Here is a 20,016-nt window from a genome sequence, read left to right on the forward strand (position 1 = left end):
GGAGACCCTCAGTGTTACACAAAATTACATGTAAGAGGTTGTAAGGGGAAAGAGGGGGGGAAACAAGGGAGAGAACTGAACAACAGCAGATGAGGTAGAGAGGGAAGATGGGAGGAGAGGGGAGGGGGGATAGTAGGGGATAGGAAAGGTAGCAGAATACAACAGTCACTAACATGCCATTATGGGAAAATGTGAATGTGTAACCGATGTGATTCTGCAATTTGTATTTGGGGTAAAAATGGGAGTTCATAACCCACTTGAGTCAAAAGTATGAAAGATGATATGTCATGAGCTTTGTAATGTTTTGAACAACCAATTAAAAAAAAAGAATAAATAAAAAAATTTAAAGAAAAAAAGGAAAAAAATACAAAAATTCTGAATAAGACTGAATAAAGATCTGCTTTACTTTATAATGAACTATGAAATAAATTTGTTACTTGGATACTACATTAAATATAATTGCAGCAACTTCAACAATAGGGACTGAGGGTGTAAATCAGTGGTAGAACTCTTACTTAGCATGTGTGAGGCCGGGATTTCAATCCCCAGTGCAGCCAATACCCTCCCACCACCTCCAGACTCCCCCCCTCCCCCTCCCAAAAAAACAGGCATGTTTTACCACCAGTTCTTTTTATTTTTTTGAGACAGGGTCTCATTAAGTTGCTGAGAAACTCGTTAAATTGCTAAGGCTGGCCTCAAACTTCAAATACTCCTCTCTCAGCCTCCAAAGTCTCTGGGATTATAGGTGTGTGCCACCTTGCGTGGCTTGTCCCCTCTAACACTCATGTTGGAAACTGCTGTTGTGTTTTTTGCCATGCTTAAAAACAAAAAAATTTTAAATGTAACAAAAGAGTTAGTAAAAAAGCAAACCACTATTTGGCATAATTACACAGAAATTTAACCTCAAAGAATATATTCCTAAGAATAGTTTCTTGGTATGGTTAACTTGCTATGAATTTATATTCTCATTTTTGGGGGAAGTACTGGGGATTGAGCTCATGGGCACTTGACCACTAAGCCACATCCCCAGCCCTATTTTGTACTGTATTTAGAGACGGGGTCTCACTGAGTTGCTTAGCGCCTCATTGTTGCTGCTTTGAACTCACAATCCTCCTGCCTCAGCCTTCATAGCTTCTGGGATTACAGGTGTGCGCCACCCCACCCAGCTGAATTTATGATCTTAATTAGCCATTTTCTGATAAAAAAAAAAACTTTTTCTATTATATTTGAATTTACACTCTGAACACTATCATAAGATCTCATGATTAGAAAGCAACTAAAAAATAAATAACTTGAAGTTTCAAGTCAAATTTACCACAGTTTGAATGCTATTGCAATTATTATGCTGATTTTGGGGGGTGGGGGGGGTCTGGGGATTGAATCTAGAGGTGCTTTTATCACTGAGTTACATCTACAGCGCTTTTTATTTTTTATTTTGAAACAGGGTCTCACTAAGTTGCTAAGGGCCTTGCTAAGTTGCTGAGGCTGGTCTTAATTTTGTAATCTCCTTGTTAGCCTCTCAAGTTGCTCGGATCACAAGCATGTGCCACCATGCCAGGCAGTTCTAATATTTCTCATTTTAACAAAAATAATAATAAAATCAAAAGTATGTTGTTTTGCATTGAATTTTTTTTCTTTTTATGCTGGCCTCATTTTGAAAAGTTAGTACAATTTTCTTTAGTGCCAACAGTATAAATATGTAAAAATTTCTTTCTCCTTTCAAAATCTGGCCCATTTGTGTAAGGTCTAATTTGATTTTTTTTTTTTTTAAAAAAAAGGTAATCTGTAATAGAAACTCATTTGCTTGTCATCTTATTCGTTCAGTCTCCCCAACTCTTTGATAATAGAGACTTTCTGGATCTCATTATGACTTCAAAACTTGTCAGGGTGGCTAGCATATAGAAGACATACAATGAACAGATGGCTGATAAAGATAATGACTTATTTATTCAGTAAGTATTTTCTAAAAGGACCTGATGTTTCAGGCACTGTACTACATAGTAAGGACTTAAAGAGGATCAAGACATAAGCCCAGACCTTATAGAGCTCCTATATGAGCAAAGGACATAGATCACTCACTGTATTCTGAGTGATATGGTACCATGACAGCGATATCTCAGAGGGTTGTGGAAGGCTGGAAAGAATGACTAATCCTATCTTTGGCCCAAAGAAGGCTTCACAGAGGAAGTGCCTCAAAATGTGGCTCAGTAGGTTAAGGCACAGAAATGTTTTTGAGAAGCACCATGGAAGGTACTGGGAACAAGCAAGGGTTTCAAAACAGGAACTGTCACGCCAGGGAATCAGAAATACCCTTCAAACAAATTATGTGTATCTTGAGCTCAACTGCCACTTTTTTTTCTCTCCAAAAAGGAAAATAAGGTTCTCTAGAACATCAGGAAGCAGCCTGTGAAGCTCTTAGGACTCCCAAACTTATCAACATACATAATCTTGGGTCTTTTAAAACACTGTCCTTTGATTTCCCTTCCTTTTTATTTACCTTCCTCTAAATACCACCAGAACGTGATGCTTTTATTACGACACTCTACCACTGAGGATTCTGCTGGCCTCTGAGATTTTTTCATTGACCTGGAACAACTGGCCTATTTTATTCCTACATAATTCGGATCACCTATTTCAGCTAGGTCAGTATCTGTAATGACCTCCCACATATCCGCATGTCTTTGTATTTCCACATTACTCTTTCTGTCTAGAATGAAAGGAAATTTTTCTTAGCAAGATCCCAAACTCCCTAACTGGTCTGGTCCAAACTTACCTATACAGTGAAATGTCTTCCTGACTAAACAATTTCCCTCTCTGCGAATTGCTGCATTTTAATGCACTCCAATTAACACCTTAAGTGGTGACTTGTTTTTTTGTCTTTATCCAAGATGTAGTGCTTGTCTCTCGAGCTATAGTCCTTAGAGACAGAAAGCATGTCTGTGCCCCACTCCACAGCAGTGACTATATAAAAATGTTCATGCTTCTAACCACAAAGAAATTATTGCAAAAGTGGCATCATGCTTCCAAGCAATGCTACTGCAGAGAATTGGGAACTTGAGGCAGACATAGCAACAGAAACATCTAATATGTAGGACAGAAGCTGACACCTAAATGCAATCTGTGCCTCTAAGCTACAAAAATAATGGCAACCATCAAAAGTTCTTCATATGAAGTTGTACATATTAAAGTAATAAATAAGGAATTTCCACAAACTTCCAAATGTAGTCTATTAGGAAGAAGACGCATGTACAAAAACATTAAGAAGGTGGAAGAAAATAAACCAAGAAGTAAAACTAGCAGTAGACAATCTCTTTCTAAAATGTACATTTCTGTTTACATTTCCCACAACTGAGGAGCAAAACTCAGCTTCTTGTAAAAACTAGGTTATCTCATTTTTAAGGACTCTAAAAACACTGTCTACTTAAAAGAAGGGAACTGAGCGGAATGTGAAGCAGTCTACTAAAGCTATGTATGAGTGGGACTCCATGCTATAGGGATGACAAGCAACACCAGCACAAATGGCAAACAATAGCTAATGCTGGTCTCACCCATGGCCACAGGTATGTCTGTCCAATTCAGGGCACATTTCTGTGTGCAGATTCCCTCCTCATTGAGGACCACAGTAAGATCATCCTGACCCACAGCCACTTTTCCATCTGCCAGAGGTGCGACTAAGGGCTCCAGCTGTTTTCCTGTTGGAAAGAGTTCTTTGATGGACCCTTTTCCATCCACCTAGAAAAAGACAAAGTGAATCAATCAAGATTCCCTAGCCAGAGGCATGAAAAAAGCCTGAAAAGAAAAGCCCATGATATTCCTTGTTTGGCATTAAGTATCATAGTGTTCGTTATAACAACTTTTATCACAGTATAAAACCAGTTCTTTAATATACAGAAAGTAACTAAAGATGTCAGGTGCTCCAAGTTGCAGAGCCACTGCAGCTCTCACATACTGCTGGTGGGAATCAAAATGCTACAGTCATTTTGTTTGCCAGTTTCTTACAAGTTAAATATAAACTTACCATATGACCTGTCAACCCCATTCCAAGACATTTGCCCAAGGGAAATGAAAAGTTATGTTTATGCAAAATCTGAATGCATATGTTTATAGCAGTTTTATTCATAATTGCTAAAAACTGAGAATAACTATCCTTCAACTGTTGTTGAATGGATAAACCATAATACATCTACACCAGAGAACGTTACTCAGTTATGAAAAAAATAAACCATGCTCACAAACAACATAAATGTATCCATTTCAAATACATTATGTTCAGTGAAAGAAGCCAGATTCAAAAGGCTACCTATTGTATGACTGTACTACATAAAATTCTGAAAAAGATAAATGTTAAAGAGACAACTGATCTGTGGTTACCAGAGATTTGGGAGTTAGGTGAGGGGCTAATTTCAAAGGGGCACTTTGAGGGAATTTTTAGGGTGACAAAACTGCTCAATTTTTTTCCCCCTTCACTTTCCCAAACTTTATTAAAGAAAAAAGCAATGGTGGTAAATCTCTAGAACATAGTCAATTTTCTGGGATTCCTCCCTTGAAAATATGACATTTGATTTCCAAACATATGCCGGATGCATACTGGTTCCCAATTGTACTAAGTAGATAAGAAAAAATCCTGAAGTATTCATCTTCCAAGTTTCCCTGGTCGGTGGTCTGTCTTTGGATCAGCAATAATTCAAATAGCTGAATTACCTGAACAGCTACTATGGTTTCATTAATTTTTGTCTGTAGTTCTCTGAGTTCTTCTATATGCAGCAATTGCAGAATATGGGCAGCTTCATTAAAAACTGCATCTCCTGTGTCAAAGCCAAGAATATGTTTGTCTAAAGCAACAGGCAAGCCCTCTTTTTTAAAATTTGTTTTAGCGCTCTTGAACCAAAATGTGAATTGCCTTAAACATTACCAAGTAATCACCATGGGCTGAATCTGAAGAAGGTGAGCCAAAGCCATCACACCAGCTTTATAGTTAGGATTATTTACATCCAAACTGATCAAGGACTCTGCATTTTTAGTTGCACTGTCAGTATTTTTTGCATTATCAGGTACCAAGTCTTTGTATTTTTCAGCGTTATCTCCATACTCAAGTCTAACAGCTAAGCCAAGAAGCCAGTCAACTGCTTCTTGTCCATCCTGAATCTTGAAAGGACAGTTAACATCTCTGAGATACTTTTCAAAGAACTTGGGCCAGTCACTGCTGTGGATGTTTCTTAAATTACCTGTCTTCAATCTTGTAGTTCTGATTTTCTGGTCTTCAAGACAAACAATAAGATTTCTAAATTCTGTTTCATCTTTACAGTTGAAGCTGGAAAGATTATGGTAGTTGAGAGTCGTCAGCTTGAGTAGAACATGGTCCCCATTTCTTGCTCTGATCCCCTAGGCCTTGCCGGGAGAGGAGAAGCAAGGGCCAGAATTGCTCTGAATTTTGACTATGACATTAGTTACACAACTCTGGGCATTTTTCAAAAAACACAATTGCATAACAAAAGGAATGAAGTTTGTTGTATGTCAATAAATAAATAACTTCTGAATAGCTTGGGGTCTAAAGCAAGATTTCCTACCTTCAGCAAACTGTACCCCCGCCAATTGCAGTGGCACATGCCCATAATCCCAATCAAGAGGATGAGGCAGAAGGATCGCAAGTTGAAGACTAGGGCAACTTGATGAGACCCTATCTCAAAATAAAAAATCTAAAGGGGTTTGGGATAGGAACGGGGCTGTAGCTCAATGGTAGAAATCTTGCTTGTACATGTGAGGCACTGGGTCAAGCGAGAGAGAAAGAGGGGGAGAGGGAGAGGGAGAGAGAGAGAGAGAGAGAGAGAGAGAGAGAGAGAGAGGGAGGGAGGAGAGAGAGAGAAAGAGAGAGAGATTGAGATTGACTGATTGTGTCCATCTACAACTAAAAAAATTACCAAAAAATAAAAAAAGAAAGAAAGAAAGAAAACCAGGCTGAGGATGTAGCTCAGTGGTGGAATGGCCCTGGATTGAATTCCATGTACCACCAAAAAAAGAAAGAAAACTTCACTTCTTGAGAACAAAATTGCCCAAATTATATTGTTATGTTGTGTGCATGTACAAGTACTTAAAAATGAATTCTACTTCTATATATAATAATGATAATACGCCAATAAAAAATACATATGTAATAAAAAATGTAAGAAGAAAACTATCCCCAAGAAGGTAAAGGAGACAGGGGATATAGCTCAGTGGTAGAAAATTTGCCTACCATAGTGGAGGTGATGGAAGAATCCACAGAATTCAGAGGATTGAGATCCCTAATCCCACTTTTGGCTTAGTCCTCCACTCCTTGTAGACTTCTCTCAGTACCTATATGCTCAGTTGTTACTTAGTCAGCTGCACAACAGTGATTCCTTCAGGAGTTTGCAAACCCAATGCTGGTAAAATCAAAATATTCCAAAAATAAACATACAGAACAAATATATCAAAAAGATACACAGTGGGAAGCAGGGAGAAAGCCTTCTAGAATTGCCAAGGATTATTAAAGTTGTGTAAAGCTAAGGAATTTAGATTGCTTTATGATAGGAATGGTATATCATTCTTTTCTAGAGTATATATATTAGAAGAAAAAAAAACAATGTTGTATTTATTTACCACTTAAGAGAAAAAGCAGATTGAAACAATGTGTAAAACATGATATTTTTGTAAACAAGGCAGAAACCCATACACCAAATGGTTAACAGTGATTCTTTCTTTTCTTTGTGCAATACTAGGGATTGAATCCAGAGCGTTGTGCATTCCAGGCAAGTGCTCTATGCTGAGCTATACCTCTTATCTCCATGGATTATTTCTGAATGGCAGGGAGGATTCTGAATGATTTGCATTTACTTTATTCCCTTATCTCTGTTTTCTTATTTTCTATAATACACACATGTAGCTTTTGAAATAAACAACAACAAAAACCTGAAAAACAAATATACTAAGAAATTTAAGGGGGCAGGAGACCAAAGTCTCAAAAATACTTTAGTTAACACTTAAACTGACATATAATTCTTGAGCACTGAAGCCTTAGGATAGCAGTCCATGATAATGCTGTTGGACCTACACAAGCAGCTCTAACTCTCTGTCCTAATAATTAGATACATGCTGTGGATAATCATTATGTAGAGAACTAAGAGTCAACTCTGCTTGATCTAAACTACACAAACATCTTATTTGTGGAAAATGCTGAGTATAAACAACAAACAAATAGAGAAACAAACACAGACCCAAAAGCCCTACTTAAGGTGGTCTTCTGACCTATAGTTCAGAAGCATGTAATCATCTTTCCAAGGTAAACTCATAATCATCTTTCCCAAGACACACTGATGACATTTGTAAAATCATAAGATTTTTACCCTTATTAGATAGTAGTCTCTCTTGAAACCCACACAGATAGAATTTTCACACCATGCCATGGACTTGGGCACATCTGGTACACTGAAGTCCCCCTGAAGAGAGAGAGTAAAAGGTCAAAAACAAACAAAACCATGACCTTTCTGTTAGTATGCTTCATTTCTGTAAAATAACCCTCACCCTCATCTTAGCACAATTCTCTAAGCACAAGGCCAGGAAACTACTCTTAATAAAAATAGAAGTCACCCAGGAACAGGACAAAGTGCATCTTATCCAGTTGAAAAAAGGTGAAAGAAAACACATTCTGAAATAAACCAATCTGCAGAAACGCTATAGAATTATATCACAAGTGGGCATGGATAAGCTTTCAGGTTCTTCATACCAGAGTATTGGGTTGAGAGGAACTACAAGCTGGGGATGCTAAACTTCATTAGAATCCATAGAAAGTCTCTCAAGCTATGGGCCAACTTTGGCAGCAGTTTCCACCCAACCCATAAAACAAGGCACCAATGGACTATACCTGCAATTCATGAAATTCCCTGTCTTTCCAGAAGTAAAGCTGCAGCTTCTTTTTCACTGCCACACACATCCGCAATACCTCCTCACCAGTATCTGTGTGCTATGAAGAGACATGGCAAATGAGGATGCATATATAGTGACTCTATAACTGACAACGAAAATATGCATTTTCTACCTTGAAATATCTATTGATCTGAAAATCCCCTGTAATATAAAGTCTTGCAACCAGAAAAGTTCTCTAAGATGTATTTAGAAACAACTGGCTAAGGAACACTTCGTCCTCAAGGCCTGCCAGCTAAGAACTCCAGCACAGATGTCTGGTATTCTAATTACACACACAGAGAATGCAAATATTTCAACCTGGCACCATATACTATAATCCAAAGTAAATAAATCAAAGTCTCTTTGACAGCTGTTGGATTGAGACTGTCAATATCATTCTTACCATTAAATGGTAGGAATGTCGGAAAGACTATACCAATTAAAGCACAAAGTCCAAAGTACATCTTGCATACACTTACCTGAAGGTCACATGTGAATAGCGATGCTCCTTTTGCCTTTGAAACTGTAGTGATTTGTTGAAATGTCAATAGGTCATGGACATAAATGTTGTTTTCTGTTTAGGAAGAGGTAAAATGTCACTGTCAATGATCACCATTCTCTAGGACAAAAATGTAACCGTCTGACATGCAGAAGATGTTGCTAGGATGTACCTTCAGTTTTATTTGTTTTCCTTCTGGGCTATCACCAGTACAAAATATGTAAGTAGTCACCTGGTCTTTTGAACTTGGATATTTCATTCCTTAAAAATTTGGACTGATATAGTAAAAGCTCTTTCACTGCCATAGCACCCTTATAACCTGTCCTCAAGTCTGGAAATTTGTGATATAGTATTTGTACAAGAAATGTCTTTCAAAGCTATAATATAGGAGGCTCTAATGAGAAAAAAGGAAATCCTCAGTGGATTTTGTACAAACCCACGGAAAGGATTTCTATTGCAGCAAAGGTAGCAAAAAAATACAATAGTCTCTGTTAGGCTACCTAGTTCCACGATCCTTAGTGAATGTCTGAATCAATATAGTACCAAACTGAATATATACTATGTTTTTCCTATACAAACATACTCATGATAAAATTTAATTTATAAATTAGGCACAGTAAAAGATTTTTTTAAATAAAAGAACAATTATAATAATATACTGTTAACAAAAAATTATATGAATATGGTCTCCCCAAAAAAAAAAACCTTATTATACTGTACCCACGTATCCACCGCTCTTCTTTCAAACCCACAGCTGACTACAGGTAACTTGTGGGAGACCAACCTTACATGTGACTGAGTCACACTCCCTGGCTGGGTACTGAGGCACTCAGTCACAGAAATGTGGCAGAGTTTTCCCCACCCTTCTTGGGTTCCAGGGTCGATGTCTCATGCATGGGTGTGTCTTGCTACAGCCCTATGGCTGAAGCTATGCACACCTGTTCCTTAGTAATATAACCCCTTGCCCTGTTTAGGATAGAATCTTCCATGAAGTGCCTTGTGTGTGGGTCCCCTTCTCTTACTGTGTCCTTGGGTGTGGCCTACCCAGGTGTCAGTCAACCTGCTGACAGTGGATGTCATGAAGATAGATTCAGTCCCCTGAAACCTGACCCCTTGCCTCATTTGAATAGCTTCTCCTCAATAAAAGGGGTCAGTGCATGCTCTCACTCTCTCTCTTCCTGCAGACACTTAAGGTCAGAGGAGCTATCACAGTGAACCCAAAGAAAAAGGTATTTGTATCTCTTGTGTGGTTATTTTGTGCAGCCCAGTCAGCCCAGTTCAACTGGACTAAACCCTGAGCCTTTTAGTCATGAGAACAGAAACCCAGCAGTAACTAAACTACAGAAAGTGAAACTGTGTATAAGAGGGACAAATGTAATTTGATCCTGGCCTCATATATAGTTGTTGTCATGAAGATTTAATTGCCTTAAATGTTCATCAGTGGACCTAGGAACTTAAGCTTACAATAATTCTGCTATTTGGGCCCTGGGCTAAAGAGGATTAGGCAAATTTCTAGTCCTAAAAAGGGCCTAGCTGGTTACCTTCCATGAAACCACAGCTTTTCAAACAAGGCCCTAACAGTCTGGCCTCCATCTGTCTCTCAACCAATAGCTTGCCACTCTCCACCACATATCTCAAGTCTGGCCATAATGAACTACTTGCTATGTACTATCAAGTCATGGGGCCACCTCTTTGTTCCTGTGGAAATTCTAATCATCCAACTACATAGCATAATCCCTCCCATTACTATGATCCCACAACATTTTTTATAAATTTTCACTGTCACTTATATCATGATTTTTCTATTACTCAGCCTACCCGATTAGAATATAAAGATGAAGGATAGAAACAATGTCTTACTGAACTTGGTATTCCCAATATCTAGTTCAAGCTTTGCAGAGTAGGGCTCAATAAAAACTTGATTGATAATTAAATAAATGAAGTGATGCTGCCTTTGTTACCCATAGGCCCTAGTACTATATGTGGCACAGAACACGGCAATTTATTGTTATATAACTATTATCAAAACAACCATGAAAGTGTTAGTTAGGTCATAGCTTTAGTTTTTTAACATATGAAATACAAATGCAAACTTTTTCTTACCTAAAAGACTGACCAGAATCTTAAACTGGGAAACAACATGGATCTAGAAAATAGCAAATCATTAGACTCAATTGAACATTTCTGACAACATTTAACAAATGTTCATTAACAACAATATTAAAAAGGAACTAAAGAGCCTGTCTACATCCTATAAGGATCTGACTCATTTTTATGTGCAACCACAATTTCTGCTTATGAAAGGGACTCTCAGGCACATAATACACGGGCAAAGATCCCTGTAAAAATGGAGAGGAGAAGAGGATTCAGAGTTAATAAGTAACATTATCAAAGTTTTAACTTTGGTGAGTGCTGTGCTTTGGATATGGTTTGATGGTGTCCCTCAAGGGTTCATGTATTAGAAGCCTGGTCCCCAGTGTGATGATATTAAGAGAAGAGGCCTGGTGGGAGGTCCTTAAGTCATTAGGGATGTGCCATTAGAAGTGCTTAAGGTAGTTCTCATGCAATTCTTGCATTAGTGATCAGTAGATGGTTCTTATTAAAGAATTAAGTTCCTTCCTGAATCACTCTCTGGCTTCTTCCTGTTTGTCAATACACTCTCTCCTTCTCACATTTAGTCCTGCCAAGAGGCCTTCACCAGAGCTGTGCTGTCGCTGGCATCATGTCCTTGAACCTCCAGCATTGTGAACTACATGAATCTCTTCTTTACAAAACAGCCTGCTTCAGGTATTTCATTAAAGAAACATAGACTAATGCAGCAGGGCCTTATATAAGTTAGTGACCATCATTACTACCTACCTGCTGAATCTTTTTGGAGAAATTCTTATTGGATTTCTCTAGTGTCACTTCAAACCTGTTGCAACCTATGAAAAAGAAAAACATTTGTAGCTCCAAAACAGGGATACACACAAAAACAACTACAACAACAAAATGCCACTCATACTAATCTCCTATAAATCTTCAAAAATTCATAAGTCAGAGATTTAAAATAGCCAGCAGTATTAACTAAGCATAGTGAATTGCTTTAAACTCCAATTTTAGAACAAGGGGTTTTATGCACTTTTGGCATCAGCAGAAAGGATCATACAAAGTTTACTGAAGCTGCAAAGTACCTGTGGGTCTGAAGATCTTACCCTACAAAATAAGTACCTTGGCAAAGTGTTTCACAAGGAACAGTTTTTAAAAAGTAATAGTCAAATATAAGAGCCCAAGCAATGAAACCCAGCCCAAAGCATTCTTACCTCTAGAACTAACTAACTCCTAGTAGCTCCCTATGTCCTACATCATGCGGACAGAGCAAACACAAACACCATCTCCAGAGCCAGAGAAATTTAATATCTACACTTACTGCCACTTTCAGGCGATGCTATATCTGCTGGCACTGTTACAAAAAAGGGGAAGAAAGTTATATACTATAAAAACATGTGAACTCAGCCTTGTTGGGGATGACAAAAATATTCAGCCTCAGAAGTCACCAGTCAAATAGAGAGTAATTACCATAACAATAACAGCAGCTATCTTTCAGTAATAAACAGGTACCAGATTCTGGGTTAAAAGTTTTATATATATTTTCTGTAATTTGACAACCAACCCCAAGAAGTAGGTATTTCAAATTCATATTTCAAAAGTCTGATGGGTCAAGCAGTTAGGGAGCAGCCAGTCATGGACGGAACCTAGAAAAAATTCAGGGATCGCTCTGAGCCTGAGCTTGAAGCCACACCCTGTTTCCTGCCTTTTACATCATGGAAGGAATGCTCACACTGCTGATCTGAGCTCTTCCCCACAGCTTGCTGTGTCCTTAACCCTGGGAAGTTGGTGGAGACTCTTTGAAACAGCCACAGGGACTCATGTCAACTGAACAAGTCTTCTTCACTTTGTGCACCTCAGCAGAAGAGATAAAGATGGGGTCCTAAACTTGAAGACAGTTTCTGGAACATGGTATTCTGCCATCACATTTCAAAAGAAACAAATAATTCAGTCACTTCTTATTGATAAAAAAATTCTATATTTGAAAAGGGCCTTATTATTACATTCAACAATTCTCTTTATAAGCAGAATTCTCTAGGGCAGAGACTCCCAAAAAACTTCTTCTTTATTTTTATTTGGTGCTGAGGATTGAACTCAGTGCCTCACGCATGCCAGGTGAGCGCGCTACTACTTGAGCCATATCCCCAGCCCCAACTCCCAAACTTCTTGGTCTCATGACCTCTTCATAATAATCTTTTTTTTTTTTTAAGAGAGAGAGAACTTTTAATATTTATTTTTTAGTTTTCGGTGGACACAACATCTTTGCTTGTATGTGGGGCTGAGGATCGAACCCGGGCCGCACACATGCCAGGTGAGCACGCTACTGCTTGAGCCACATCCCCAGCCCTCTTCGTATAATCTTAAAGAGCATCACAAAGAACTTTTATGTAGGTTATACCTTATGAATGCTCATTATGTTAGAAATTAAAATTGAGAAATATTTAAAATATGTACCTATTTACTCATTCTTATATTTAACTCAAAATGTAAAACATTTTAATGAAAGACAACTATTTTTTTTAAAAAATGCATTGTTTTACATTTTTTAAAGATATTTACTTTTTAGTTATAGTTGGATACAATATTATTAATTAATTAATTATTTTTTATGTGGTGCTGAGGATTGAACCCAGGGCCTCTCCTGCACTAGGTGAGCGCTCTACCGCTGAGCCACAACCCCAGCCCGTTTTACATTTTTATAAACCTTTTTCCCCCTCTGCACTAGGGATCAAACCCAGGGCCTTGGGCATACTTTGCAAGTACTCTACCACTGAGCACACCCCTGCCCTCTTGTAAACCTCTTTAATGTCCACCTTAATAGAAAACAGCTGGTCTCTCACATTTGCTTCTGCATTTAACTATTATTTTTGTTTTTGTTTTTGAAGGGCTAGGGATCAAATTCAGGGCCTCCTGCATGGTAGACAAGTGCTCTACAACTGAGCTACATCACAGCCTTATATTTAATCTGTTTTGATAGCTCTTTCAGAGAATTATGGATCTTTTTAAATACTATATGAAACTAGATAAATGGAATTTCTTGCAATGTGGAATCAATCTCAAGCCTATCAATGAACTTTTCACACTTGGATACATTAAAATCCATAAGTCTATCTTACACTTTGATTGAATCTTTTACAAATGCATGATTTAGAAACTTCATGCATTGATTACCTGGAAAATACTGGTTCATTAAGTCAGGCAGATTTTTCAAACGCTAGCACATTTCATTTTAAGATTTTTTTTTTTAAATCACACTCATAATTATCATCCCCAATTTCACTGGGAAGCTATCAAGGAGAAACTCTTAAAGGTAGATATAAGTTTTCCACAATCCTAACTTTCTCTTGAAAGCTCTGTCATTTCCAATAAGCCTGCCAGTTGTTTTCTTTGAGATAACAACACTTCATTTTGAAAATACACCAACCAAATACCCAAATGGTCTCAAAAACCAGTCAGTCATTCTTTTCACTCCATTAAAAAAGTGGCCAATTTAGCTTGCAACTCAACCACATAATAATTACTTTTTATCAAAAAAAGCTATCAGCTGTGCACCTTGGCACCCATCTGAAGTTGTACATTTCCCATTATATCATAATTTTTAAAATGTGTTATCAAAGACCAAAATCTAATAAATTTAATTATTTTTTCAGTTTCAACAAGAACATTCTTAAGTGAAACTAGCTTAAAAACAAAACTCATTGGGTGTATGTCTGCAACACCAGTAACTCTGGAGGCTGAAGGAAATGCAAGTTTGAGGCCAGCCTCAACAACTTAGCAAGGCCCTAAGTAACTTAGTGAGACCCTGTCTCAAAAATAAAAAATAAAAAGGGCTAGGAATGTAGCTCAGTAGTAAAGCACCCCTGGGTTTAATCTCCAGTACCAAAATAAACAAAAAAACAAAACAAAAACCAAAACTCCAGAAACTCATTTGGAGTACCTGGTAGAAAATAACACAATGACCATGAATACAGTTTGGAACCACTTTCCCGAGTTCAGCTTAGGGGCCAATTTTAATTATCATCATTACTTTTTCACCATTACTGAAGGTCTCAATACAGTAAAAACAACAACAACAACAAAACACTAATATTTTAGTGTTGCTGTGAACTTAGTTTTAACTTTGTGGGCACTCTGAAAGATTTTCAGGACACTGGGGTCTATAGAGTACACTCAGAAAACCAATGCTATAAGGCAACAGTACCACTGAAACAAACCTAGAGTTGAAAGTCTTAGATGTGAACTAATCTAATCCCTGGATTAAAGATAAGAGTAGAATGAAACCTGGAGACATTTTTTATCTCCAGGGAGATGGTATAAATTAGATCAGAATCCAAGCTTTCCCCAACACTTTAATATCCCTTCCCATTCCTTGGAAAGTCAGCCTTGATTTGAATATCTCAAACCTAGAAACTAGACTGATTCAAAGAGGCCCAAGTCTATTTCTATCCCTTATCAGGCCAGAACTAAACTATTCTCTGTGTATACAGGGAGAAGGGAAGCTTACTGAAGTAAAATTTCAAATTAGAGTTTGATTTCCTAATTATTTATCGTAGGTTAATACCACTTTTTATGACACTTATGGGGAAATTGAGGCCCAAGAATTTAACTAACTTGTCAAAGGCCACATGATCACAGGACAAGGAACAGTCCTTCCTTTGGACCAGGGTTCCAAGTAAGGGTAACACTAACATTACCAGTTTGAGTCTATGCTATGTTGGAAGATTCATTTTTATACTCTAGTTTCCTACTTGATCTTAGCAAAAAAATCAAGAAGAAATTTTAATTTAGTTCTCAGCGCCTCACCACTTACATCTGAGCCCACAGTATATAAGAAAAAAATAGCTGTTAAATGCTGAATAATATCCAAGACAAGCTTAGTTTTTAAATTATTACATGTCAATTAATTATTACATGTCAATTATTGACATGTCACAGAATACAAATATTCTGGCTCTGAAAACTAAAAATTCAAAGCAAGGACCAGCAAAGTACTGTCTGTGGGTCAAATTTACAAAAATCTATGTGTTTTTGTAAATAAAGTTTTACAGGAACATGGCCACACACACTCATTTACACATCACCTATGGTTACTTTCATGTTACAATGGTAGAGCAGAATAGTCTTGATAGATCTTATGCAAAGCCTAAAATATTTACTACTTGGACCTTTTAGGTATGAGTTTACTTACCACTAATTCAAAGGAAAATTGACAAACTTAGAAATGAAATAAACTCTGTATTTTTTCCTCTGGTTCCTCTTTTTACTCCACACATGGCTTGACCAGTGTGCCTTCCTCATTCCATACTGCCTAGGTTAAATGCTCCTTTTTCCCATAGTTATATAAGTCTTGCTTCAGGCCTCTACACCTACTCTTATCTTTAGCTATTTACTATGGAAATACATACTAGATTGAAAACTAGGAAATCACTGATTTTGTAGGGCAAATATATTGATAATGACAATTCAGTTCAACCTACTCTGATATTAACAGCAGGCCTCTAAGATTATGGTTTCAGGACTTAATAGTTAAAAAACAATTTTCCATAAAGAGAGCAAAGAAATAGGATTAAGAAAAAGGATTAGGAAAGGACACTCTTTAACAGAATAAATTTCAGATTCTTTAGCCATCATTCTACATTACTAAAGAAAAAGTCACATTTAATTAGAGTTTTAATTTAACCAGAGCTGTAATTTTTACAGTCCTTTTAAGCCTATTATTTTATCTGCCCCCAACAACTTTGTGAAACAGTTTACAGAAGAGAAACTGACATTACCAAGGGCTTCTTACAGTCATGTGGCCAGGGAGGGAGAAGTAAAACTGAACACAAACCCATCTTCTCTTTCTAGTCTACCCTTCAAAAGTTAATAAGATCTTCTACATCAGTGGTACCTAATTTTTCCCCTACCACTACACATCATTTATACAGGAATCTTATTCCCAAAGTAATATTCCTATTACTGACAGTGAGTGAAGAGGGGAGCAATATTCAGCCCCCATCTCCAAGATGGGGGTATAGAAAAAATCCTGGAGATTCAGTTTTCATGTCTCTCCCCATTTTTCCACTGTGCTCATTCCAACCCCCTATCATCGTTCTTTTAATGGTCCAGGAATCTATGATTTCACAGTTGTATACTAGTCAATTACCAATTTTTTTTAAATGCATAAGTCATTTCTTTCTTTGTTCTGAAAAGTTTGTCACTTACCAACATCCTTCCGAATCCTATAGAGAAGAAGATGTCCTTGCTTGGTTCCAACAAGAAGCCATTCCTCTAGAAAAGATAAAGGCCACGAGAAATGTCAATTCATTGTGGCGTGATGCTATTTATTTAGCTGGACTTATAATAAAACCATCAAAAGGGTCAAGAAAACCAGTTTTGATAACAGGTGTTCTGGTAAGGAATATTCATATTCAAGAATTATCTGAAAAGGTTGAGGGCGTAGCTTAGTAGTGGAGGGCCTGCCTAAATGTAGAAAGTTCTGGGTTTGAGCGCTAATACTGGAAAAATAAAAGAAAGGTTTGAGAATAAACTAATGAAAAAAATTTATTTAACAATTACTAGGCTCAAGATATTATTTTATTAGTCTATGGATAAAAAAGTCCCTGACTTCACTGTTTCAAAATGAAGCAGACCAAAAAGATGTTTTTTTTCACTTTTATTAATATAAACAGATGTAGATTTTCATTTTTTATTATTTAATTTCTTATTAAGATACATATTTTTTCTGAGATATATAACTTTTAGTTCAAATAAAAAGAATATGATGGACCAGGCACAGTGGCACATCCTGTAATCCCAATGGCTTGGGAGGCTGAGGCAGGATGATTGTGAGTTCAAAGCCAGCCTCAGCAATTTAGTGAAGCCCTAAGCAACTCAGTGAGATCCTGTCTCTTAAAAAAAAAAAAAAATTATATATATATGAAAAAGAACTGGGGATGTGGTTCCATAGTTAAGTGCTCCTGGGTTCAATTTGCAGTATCAAAAGAAAAGAATATGATGAAAGTATGGAAGTTTATAACATAATAAAATGGAAAGCAGAAACATGAAACTAGGGTATCTAACCTCAGAAATAACAGCTAAGAGGCATCCTATGGAAGTTTAATGATTTTATTTTAGGAAAAATAAATGTTTTAGTGTAATAAACTTACAGAATTCATTATCTCAAAAGATGGTCCACAGATAATAAAGAATGTGAAGAAGTTAGAACCCTTACACATTGCTAGCAGGAATGTAAAATGGTATATCCACTTTGGAAAACAGTCTGGCAGTTCTACAAGAGATTTAATATAGAGTAACCCTGTGACTCAGCAATTCCATTCCAAGGATTATACCCAAGAGAACTGAAAACATACATCCACATAAAAACTGGACACAAAAATTCAGAGCAGCATTATTTGTAATAGCCCAAAAGTGGAAATAACCAAAATGTCCACCAACTGGTGAAACAAAATGTGGTATATCCAAACAGTGGAATATTAGCCAACAATTAAAGGAAGAGAGTACTGATGCATGCTACAAAATGAATGAACCTGGAATCATTAGGCTAAGTGGAAGAATCCACACACAAAAGGCGATGAATCCATTTATATGAAATGCCCAGAATAGGTAAATCCACAGAGACAGAAAAACTAGAGGTTGTTAAGGGCTGGTGGGCTCAGGGAGCAAGGAGGAATGAATTTTAGTGGATATTGGGTTTCTTTTGGGAGTGATAAAATGTTCTAAAATTTATTGTGATCACAGTTCCACAACTCTGCAAATGTACCGAAAACCAGTGAATTGTATACTTCAAATGGATAAACTGTATGGTATGTGAATTACATCTTAATAAAGCTCTTATTACATATATAAAAAAAAGGCCTTGGCCACTGAGTGGGGTTTCTAAACCTTAAGGTATATCATAATTATTTGAGGTTATGTTAAAACAGATTTCCAGGCCTTGTTAAGTTTCTGATTCAGTAGATTAAGAAGCAAGCTCAGGAATTTTCATTTCCTATAAGTTCCCAGGTAATGCTGATGCTGCTGGTTCAAGGACCACATTCTGGGAGGCATTTCAGGAAGATCCATATTACATCATGTAGGGAAGTTAATAATGTAAAGATACCTCCTTAGCTTTTTTTTTGTGTGTGTGTGTGTGTGTGTGTGTGTGTGTGTGTGTGGCACTGGGGATTAAACACAGGGGCACTTTTTATTTTTTGAGACAAGGTCTCACTAAGTTGCTGAGGCCTCAAAGTTGCAAACCTCTTGCCTCAGTCTCCAGAGTCACTAGGATTATAGGCATGCACTACCACACCAGGACCTCCTCAGCTTTTTGAAGTTGTAACATTAAGATCACTCATTCCTTTCATAAACTCTCTTGATCTACAAAATAAAATACTGTCATGCGTGTTTAACGACAGAAACATGTCATCAGATGATTTCACTGTTGTGCAAACAACACAGGTGTACTTATACAAACTTAAATGACATAGCCTACTACACACAATCTACATGATATACAATACTGTATAGATCATTCCTCATTAACCAAAACATTGTTATGTGGGTGGTATATGACTATATTGGATAATAGCATAGATAACCTTTATTGTGCATATGTTGTGTTTGAGGAAATGCTAAACACATATCTCATTTTTCACTAATCCTTACAAATATTCTTTAAAGTAGGTCCCTTTATTAAAAAAAAAAGTCTCCATTTTATAGATGAAGAAGCTGAGGCTTAGGGGATATAGCACTTGCCCAGTCATACATAATAGGTGACAAAGAATCAGGATTCCAACCCCAACCTGTCTGTCCTAACCACATCCTGTGAAGCACTTACTAAAGCATCCCATGTCAAAGGATGGGTGTTGTTGGCCAGAGGCTGTCTGAAAGGCAGTAGTTATATATTTATAAAATCAGATCAGGTTCCATATTAGGAATATTTCTCCAGCCTGATGTCCTTAGTTGTCCAGAAAAAGATAGTGATTTTATGTTTGTTTATCTTATGTTTTAAAGAATAGGAAGGACATAGAAAGTAAGACACTGTTGCTTTAAGTGACATATACAGAAACCCAGAAATAGTACTAACCATGATGAAATGCTGGAAATTTATGCTAGATTGAACATGGTGAAAAAGCAATTGAGTTCACAGTGTCTACTTTGTAAACGATACTATGTTTAGAATTCATTTATGTAGCATTGTATCAAGCAATTTAGCAATAATAAAGTCAATTTTGGGGACACCCACTGATACTTCAAATATAAATAAAATGGAATAGAAAAAACTTTTAGTTCACTTATATCACATAAAATTCTATAGTCAAAACAAAGGACAAACATGGCTCACCATCTTCCCCATCCTTATCACTATACTCTGTCCCCAAGACCCCTATCAAATCCTATTTTCCTTTCTTTCTATCAATGGTCTTTTCCCCAGGTCAGCCAAGGTCCTTCATTTTAAATTCCACAAGGTACTCCCTCTCCCAAGGGATCCCTGAAAACAGCCTTGTCTAGTTTCCAGCCTCACTGGT

The 20,016-nt window shown here is 37.1% G+C and overlaps 1 protein-coding gene and 1 pseudogene across 4 annotated transcripts in view; both read right to left on the reverse strand.

Moving 5' to 3' along the window:
• The window catches only part of Vps39 (VPS39 subunit of HOPS complex), a 51,708-nt gene that overhangs the window by 27,572 nt on the left and 4,120 nt on the right, over positions 1-20,016 (reverse strand). The window contains exons 2-9 of one of the 4 annotated variants that reach the window (XM_026390580.2): positions 16,712-16,777; positions 11,829-11,861; positions 11,279-11,343; positions 10,523-10,565; positions 8,400-8,494; positions 7,880-7,978; positions 7,362-7,454; positions 3,549-3,732 (exon numbers count right to left, since the gene is read on the reverse strand). In XM_026390580.2, coding sequence (XP_026246365.1) covers positions 3,549-3,732; positions 7,362-7,454; positions 7,880-7,978; positions 8,400-8,494; positions 10,523-10,565; positions 11,279-11,343; positions 11,829-11,861; positions 16,712-16,777 — 678 coding nt within the window. Of the gene's footprint in view, positions 1-3,548; positions 3,733-7,361; positions 7,455-7,879; positions 7,979-8,399; positions 8,495-9,139; positions 9,168-10,522; positions 10,566-11,278; positions 11,344-11,828; positions 11,862-12,239; positions 12,269-16,711; positions 16,778-20,016 lie in introns of those variants that run through there. The other 3 variants (XM_077799571.1, XM_026390589.2, XM_026390599.2) reach the window with 3 other exon arrangements.
• On the reverse strand, positions 4,634-5,612 carry LOC113183555 (RNA transcription, translation and transport factor protein pseudogene; annotated as a pseudogene).

This window comes from Urocitellus parryii, chromosome 6 (genome assembly GCF_045843805.1).
Source record: "Urocitellus parryii isolate mUroPar1 chromosome 6, mUroPar1.hap1, whole genome shotgun sequence".
NCBI lineage: Eukaryota > Metazoa > Chordata > Mammalia > Rodentia > Sciuridae > Urocitellus > Urocitellus parryii.